Genomic DNA, 8,162 nt, shown 5'->3' on the forward strand with positions numbered 1-8,162 from the left:
AGACATTACTATTGGAGGTCACAATGGTTTAAAATCAACCGTGTGATGTGGCCCATAAATAGTAATTTGCCCGTGATCATAGCATACATGTACTTCCAAGTCAGCAGAGGTCAGAGGTGGAAAAAAGAGACCTCGCAATTTCAAAAGGCAAGTGACTGACACTTGGAAATTATTGTAAGTTACAGCGGTGGTGAGAAAAAAATCTATGGATGTCCCTACAGGTTGTTTTATGTTTTAGTTTATGTAAGAGTTTTACGACACTTGCAACACAGTAGCGTCACATGAGTGCCGGAGATTAGACGTGTTGCAAGAGAGTAACAAACACAAAAAAGGAGGAGGAGAGGTAAGGACAATATGTTTGATAGAAGGAAAGAAGCAGAAACCTACACTATAGCACCTACTAACCACCCACGCCCCAACAACGGCTTGAAAAGTTGGGATGCATTTACACCGACGCCCCCATCAGATGCCTGTACTGTTACTGTAGGTGTTTGACTGCTCAGTGTTAGAGTCCGTCACATGGCACTTTTCAAAATGATAAACGACGGAGTCGGATGTCACTTTTCAAAATGGCATACGAAACTCTACAAATAATGGTAATACATGGTTACGTGTACTATGAACACAGGGCTTGTTATAAGTCAATGACTATTAGTCATACGCAATTCTGAAACAGTGAAAGATATGATAGTTCCATTGACCAATGTTGGACAGTAAATAAATTGTGATGACGAACAGATTAACGGTAAAAACAAAGGCTGACACACTTTTCTTACCCCTCTCTTTTTCCAGCCTCAACCACATTTTTCACCTTATGCCTTATAACCATAGTTTTAAGGGGACAAGAGTAAGGCAGTAGTAGTTAGATTGGATGGAGAGGCACTTCGAGATAAATTATAGGGGACAAATGTGACAAACGGAACTGTCCTTCAGATGCATAAAGATGCCGCAAAATCGAACCTTCCCGTTGACCCCACTAGCTTTGAATTTCTTAGTTGTCCAGCTAGCTCCCAAGAAACAAAAAAGGCAACCTTAGCTGTTCAGTGAAAAGCAAAGAGATGGAGGATATCATTGTGGCCGGGAGCTCCGGCTTAATGTCAACTCTCGAGGCACAGCTGGGTGATCTCTTGAAAGACCAATTGCATCCAGAGACTGCCCAATGCCCCTCTGACCAACTTGATAGGTGAGAGGCATTTTGGGCATCTGGATGCAAGCCAGAGAAGAAGACCACACTGCTAACTACATCACCACTCCTCAGTAATACTGCTCAAGCAGACAAGAAAGAGGTAGCACAGTTGGTACAACACACTATCGAGAAGAAAGAAGGATGAATTATGAAGGATGGCTGGGAGAGAAAGTGGCAGAATGAGGCGTAAACACCAAGAGCATGACAGTAAAGCAGTACTGAATTTTGCGCGGGTGGCGGCTGAAGCCTACTTTTATCGATTTTAGACCACCAAGGGATCTTTAACGTGCGCAACTCGCACACGGGCCCTCCCACATTTTTTGCCCTTGTCCGAGAAGGCTAGGTGTAGATCTTTCCTACCAGAAGATCAAGGGTGTGGCTGAAAGACAGCAGTAAGAAGGAGCCAAGGAGTAGCGGTAGAAAGGCTGCAGAAAGATTCAGGAGCCAGATGGGGCAAAGGAGGTGAGGGGGTGGGGCAGAAAAAGGAGACGAAAGCAGACGACAGAACATTGCAAGAGAGCAAGAAAGGAGGTGAAAGGACACAATTTTAGAGAAAAAAATTTTTTGGTCGCTACCCGGATTCGAACCTGGGACCTTTGAATGAGAGGCCAACACCTTAACCTCTAGGCCATGAGAGCCCCCCTATAAGCTATGCTAGGTGTGGAAGAATAAGCTTTTAAAATAAAGAAATCTTAACTTTAAACGTGTTTTTCTCAAAACTGCCATGCCTCACCTTCTGATTCTGATACAAATCCTCATCACTTTTGAACCAAAGATGCTAGACACTTCAAATAAAAGCAAAACGATTAGAAATGAACTTAGATTTAAAAAATACCATAATCTCACATTTGACCTGGGGACCAAGCTATAGGGTTTTCCTGTGCAGCCACACAAATTATCGAGAAAATGGCCGCCAAAGTTTGGTAACAAATAGCTAGTCTTTGAAAACTGAAAAATGATATATTTTGTGCCTTTAATTAATGTTTTTCAATAAAATTCACAAGGAAATGTGTTTTTATCTTGACATAAAAAAAGGTAAAGTAAAAAAATACAAATTCAATCAAAATTTCCAAATTGGCGGAAAAATGCCTGCTTCTCCGATTTCATTATTTTGACGAGCCACTGATTTTACCACGCTGCCTCACATATATATGACTTTTTACAATTTTCATGACAAACATCTACATCCTCAGACAGAACACATACTAACTCTAACTACCACTTCCTGTTGTTGTTCCTCCTCCGCCCAACCAGCTTAGCCCTAAGATCTACAGTTCCTGCTGCATTCTCCGACGACGTCTCAAATCCCGCACCTCTCTGCCGCTGCCCCAATCTCTGCATGAGAGGGCGTCGATCGTTTCGACTGTCTCTGTTGTTGGCGTGCGGCCTACGAGCTGCGTACATGCCCCTCTCCTCCTCCTCGCTGTCCTCGCTCAGCTGTTTGGCAGCCAGCACTGCTGCACTACTATTGTCTCTTTTGGCCGTACCAAACAAGTTAAAAGGGTCGTCGTCCTCCACATTGTCGTAATCCACCCACTGCCGCTGACGGGGAGGAGGTTCAAACTCCTCCTCTTCCTCCTCCTCTAGCACGCCTTCCTCTTCCTCCTCCTCCTCGGAATGATCATCAACGTGGTAATCCCTCAACGGCATAATGGCCTTGGCTCTGACTTTGGATGCCCTGTGGAAGACACACAAAAATGACGAGGGCTGTTATTTACATAGAAAACATTTCCCAAACTCACTGTACATTTGCACATTTGGTATGGGAACTCGGCTAACAAGTAAACTCTCATGGTTGGAATCTGAGTGGGTTCTAAAGTGCCCTTGCCCTCCTTGAAATGTTTATTCCTCTCCATCCATTGTCCTGAGAGGGGATCCCAAGATTCACCCTCAAAATGCCCAAAGGCCAACAAACTTCACAGAAAAAAGTGTCGAAAGAAAATGAACAAAAATGTCCACATCATATCCCCAGGTTATGTCAAGGTTTCAAAGATAAGGAAAATACCTTCTTCTCTGCATTGCCCTGCTTGATCTAACGAATAGCTGACTCCTGGTTCTTCAGCCTGCAGCGCAACTCATCATTAGGTATGTGACCATTTTTCCTATTTCATAGGGTCCCTTGCCTTCTAGTTTTTCAAATTCATAAAATATTCTAGAACATTACAGACTTCTGGAATTTCATGCGTGGCCTTAGAAACTGGGATACGAGTGTACTCCAGAAAATAAACCCTTACCACATAAACAACCTAATTCAACAAACACAGTAAATCTAAACCTTAATAATGTGGTAAAAACTGTCCCCAAGACAAGTGACATGTCACATATTGATGAGCTAATCGTCAACTAACAGTGAAAGATCTTGTCAGATTGTTAGTCTGGGAAGCTGAGAATATTTCTGAGTTGTGTTCAAGGGTGTAGACCACCCCGTTGAGCTTGGATATGCGCTTTATGAATGGAAATACAGCACAACACGGATAGCTCGAATCCATTGGGACCAGCCTCAGTTGTTAGAGGGATCCGTAGTTCGATGGATATCTTATCAAAGTTAAAGAGAAAAAAAACAAAAAACACATGACCGCAGGAACAGTTCGACGAATGTGTGACATCAAGTCTTGTGTTCGACCAATCCATGTTATACTGAATTATTATCATTATTACTATTGTTGTCGTTATCATTATTATCATCAATATTACTTAAGTCAAGTTAAGTAAAACAATCGTGCAAGCTTACTTCCGGGCAATGATTTTCTCTTCTTCGTCATCCGCGTGCATACGCATGAATCTCTTTTTAGATGGAGGCCCATCTTCGCCCATCAGTCTCTCCAGCTCAGCACCATAATCCATTTCATCATCTGAGTTGCCACCGGAAACTGAACGATTCTCTGTGGATGGAGAAAAACAAAGTTCTGTAAAGTTCAGTTATTTACTATTGACATGGATGTAAAGAGGGACTACAGTTTCGGCTCACTTTCATACCTTCTGTTTTTGATGTGCTTATTTTCATGTTAAATTTTTCGCAACTGTTGTTCAGTTCGGTAGTGTGATTTTGGACGCTTTGTTGGTTTGGATGAATATGACATTGGTCGTCTACAAATAGAAGTTCATTTAGGCTTTCTGGGCTTTGGTTTGCGTCTTGTATCCATATATATTATAAATAGGAGGGGAGACAGAACGCATCCCTGTGGTACTCCAGATCTTACTTTGAACCAGTCTGTATTGCCTTCCTTCGTTGTTACGGAGCCTTTGCTGTTGGTGCATAGAGCTCTGACATTATCTAACATTTGTCCTCTGACGCCATACTTTTCGAGTATCTTTCAGAGTTATGCATGGTTTACTCTGTCAAACGCCTTCTCCTGGTCTATAAAGATGATGTTGCATTCTTTGTGGTGTTCGATAGTTTTCTCACGTATCTTAATGCAAATACAAATAACGGTTAATACAGGAAAAGACAAAAAAAACCTCCCCCCTCCCAAAAAAGAACAACTTGGAAAAGCTTCTCAAACTAACCTATCTCCCTGGCCGCATCCTCATCCAGATCTTGGTTCAGCACGTCTCTCAGGTCTGTCCCTTCTGCAAGTTTTACGCGAGGGCCTTCCCTCTCAACCCTCTTGCTCTTCAGTTTGGAAGGTACACCCAGCCGGCCTGCAAGCCGTGACTTCGCGCCAACCGTCTCCTCTTTCAGACCACCAACAAACATATTCGATGGGTTAAGACTTTCATCAGCTTTTTCACTTTCAACGTTTCTAAGGCGTCTCTTCCTGGGGAAATAGTCACAAGGGCAAAGAATTAGAGAAACCGTTACAAAGGGATCATGAATTATAAGATCATTCAAATATAAATGTTAGAATATAAGCAGAGTCCGCTAAAAAAACAAAATATGTCGGACCAACGGATTTTTATTCAATTCTGCCGGGTCTTCTGTATAGAGATATTGCTCAAATAGAGGAAAAGAAAATTGAGGATTTTATTTTCCATCTAGTTACCTGTTTTTGGACGAACTATGTTCAATTTAAGGTTATTCGGGGGGCTCTCGTGGCCTAGAGGTTAAGGTGTTGGCCTCTCATTCAAAAGGTCCCGGGTTCGAATCTGGGTAGCGACCCAAAAATTTTCTTATCTAAATTTGTCTCCTTTCACCTCATTTCCTGCTCTCTAGCAATGTTCTGTTGGCTGCTTTCGTCTCCTCTTTCTGCCTCCACCCCCTCACCTCCTTTGCCCCTTCCTCTGGGCTCCTGATTCTTTCTGCAGCCTTTCTACTGCTACTCCTTCGCTTCTTCTTACTGCTGTCTTTCAGCCGCACCCCTGATCTTGTGGTAGGAAAGATCTACACCTAGCCTTCTCGGACAAGGGCGAAAAACCTCGGAGGACCTGTGTGCAAGTTGCGCACGTTAAAGATCCCTTGGTGGTCTAAAATCGACAAGAGTAGTCTTCGGCCGCCACCCGGGCAAAATTCAAAGTTTCCGACCAACTGAAAATATTGGGTGTGTCCCGCACGCTCATATGACCTTATGCAGTTGCGAGCGCCGTAAAACACTTTACAAAAACAAAAACAATAAGCTTATTCTACTGTCATTTATTTATGACCAGTGAGAGTGGGATTGTCCATGTTCTATCAAGAAAAGACAAGGACAATCACAGAAAAGGACAGCAGCACCCTGTCCCTTTCCAGAAGCCTTTCCCTTGCTACCTGAAAAACCCTGTCCGTTTCAAACATCATTCTAACATTCCATGTTCCTATCTTTGATACCTTGTTCAAAGAATACTAGTCCGTTTGGTGAGTTGTTCCTGATGGCTTTCATCACCAGACTTTACATCATCACCACAAGAGGCATCGCCGTCTCCCAAGATTAGTAAACTAGTTGTTTCCTCTTCTTGATGTTTCTGTAGCAACAGAGTTTTGTTTTGTACTATAGGGTAAAGGTGCTGGCCTACAATAGCAACAGAGTTTTGTTTTGTACTATAGGGTAAAGGTGCTGACCTACAATAGCAACAGAGTTTTGTTTTGTACTATAGGGTAAAGGTGCTGACCTACAATAGCAACAGAGTTTTGTTTTGTACAATAGGGTAAAGGTGCTGGCCTACAAGCTCTGAGCCAAACCCCCAATCTGGAGGATCAGGCGTCTCTTGTCTTGGGTGGCACTGCCTATGTTGCCATTCAGTTGCCACTTACTTACAATACGTTAGCCCAATGTCAGCCCTGTTCTTCTCAAAGGCCTGGGACTGTAAGGCAAATAGCTGCCATTAGTGAAACTAAAGTGTTTGAAATTACTTGCCTTACTCTTCACAAGTAAGTGTCAAATTTTGGATAAATCAGAATGAATGAAGTGCCTAAAGTATCAAACTGCTGTTTAGGGGGATTTTTTTCTTTGGTAAGTGTATTATGGCACTTGCAACTGCATACGGTCATATGAGCGCTTGAATTTTGCTTGGGTGGCGGCTGAAGCCTATTCTTATCAATTTTAACCCACCAAGGGATCTTTAAGGTGCGCAACTTGCACACTAGACCTCCAAGTTTTTTCGCCTTTGTCCGAGAAGGCTAGGTGTAGATCTTTCCTACCAAAAGACCAGGGGTATGGCTGAAAGACAGCAGTAAGAAGGAGCCATGGAGTAGCAACAGAAAGGCTGCAAAAAGAGTCAGGAGCCCAGATGAGGGGGTAAAGGAGGTGAGGGGGTGGGGAGCAGAAAGAGGAGATGAAAGCAGATGGCAGAACATTGTTAGAGAGCAGGAAAGGATGTAAAAGGAGAAAATTTTATAGAAGAAAATTTTCCCTCACCATCCGGATTCGAACCCATGACCTATTGAATGAGAGGTGAACACCTTAACCTCTAGACCATGAGAGCCTCCAAAGTATCAAACTAAATGCAGCAAACTGACCAAATGTCACAACACAAGTCAATACATTATGTACCCACCTTGAAGTGCTGATGAAGCCTTTCAGACCTGCGAAGTAGAAAACAAATGCATTTTAGAACAAAATAACTCTTAAAGGTAAAAAAAAATTATCATGGCATGCCAATCCCATTGAATATATGAAAACTAAGGGAGGCTCTCTTATTATTTTCTACCACGATATGTGTGCAGCTCTAGGAAAACCATTCGCAACAGCCGATTCTTTCAAAACTTCCTTTCTCTTCTGGTAAGTTCAACATTGTCTAAAAGACACATCTTTCTTTAAAATTTTGCATTTTATTTTGGGGCGACAGGAGCATTTTGTGAATAGCAAGAGCTCTTCAAAAAGCCTGTGGGTAGGAGCCATGAATTTTGAGGGAAAAAAAAGGCAATAAATTTTCCATGGAGAGCTTGCATATAAAAAACCCATAAAAAAAAGTGCTATTCAATCCTTTCCTGCTACATGTACTAACATACTCATGCCCACAAGGGTCTCCTGAGAAAGGCAGGAACTTTTCTTTCGATTTGGTCAATGACATGAAGAGGGATCTCATAGAAATTAGTGTTTGTCCTCATGTGTTAGCAATATCAAATTTCTGTAAAATCTGACTGTAAAGCCCTAAAAATAATTTGTACTAAATTCTTAATCAATTATACAGTTGATTATTATTATTATTTTTTTTTCAGCAATATTGCTCAGAGTACAAGTGACGAACACAAAAATTTAGTACGGATCAACAACTCTTTTATATCCACACAACATCATCAAGGCTACATTTGGTCGAAATCGCTCACCTGAGCCAATAACAGGAGAAAATTTGTCTCAAATTAGAAAAGAGAAAGAGAAGTGCATGTACACATATACACACAGGGAGGGAGGGAGAGGGAGAGGGAGAGAGAGAGAGAGAGAGAGAGAAAGAGAGAGAGAAAGAGAGAGAGAGAGAGATGGGAGATGGAGAGAATGAGAGAGAGAGATGGGAGAGGGAGAGAGAGAGACAGAGAGAAAGACAGAGAGAGAGAGAGAGAGAGAGATGGGAGAGGGAGAGAGAGAGACAGAGAGAGAGACAGAGAGGGAGAGAGAGAGAGAGG

The 8,162-nt window shown here is 42.4% G+C and overlaps 1 protein-coding gene across 1 annotated transcript in view; it reads right to left on the reverse strand.

Annotated features, from left to right (window-relative positions):
- Positions 1–2,270: 2,270 nt before the first annotated feature.
- Positions 2,271–8,162, reverse strand: part of LOC101859864 (nuclear cap-binding protein subunit 3) — a 19,388-nt gene continuing 13,496 nt past the window's right edge. Inside the window, exons 9-12 of the mRNA XM_005100397.3 lie at positions 7,097–7,124; positions 4,694–4,944; positions 3,918–4,068; positions 2,271–2,864 (exon numbers count right to left, since the gene is read on the reverse strand). Of these exons, the coding sequence (XP_005100454.1) occupies positions 2,402–2,864; positions 3,918–4,068; positions 4,694–4,944; positions 7,097–7,124 (893 nt within the window). The 3' untranslated portion in view covers positions 2,271–2,401. The remainder of the gene's footprint in view (positions 2,865–3,917; positions 4,069–4,693; positions 4,945–7,096; positions 7,125–8,162) is intronic.

The sequence above is a fragment of the Aplysia californica genome, unplaced genomic scaffold (genome assembly GCF_000002075.1).
Source record: "Aplysia californica isolate F4 #8 unplaced genomic scaffold, AplCal3.0 scaffold00246, whole genome shotgun sequence".
In the NCBI taxonomy this organism is placed as follows: Eukaryota; Metazoa; Mollusca; class Gastropoda; order Aplysiida; family Aplysiidae; genus Aplysia; species Aplysia californica.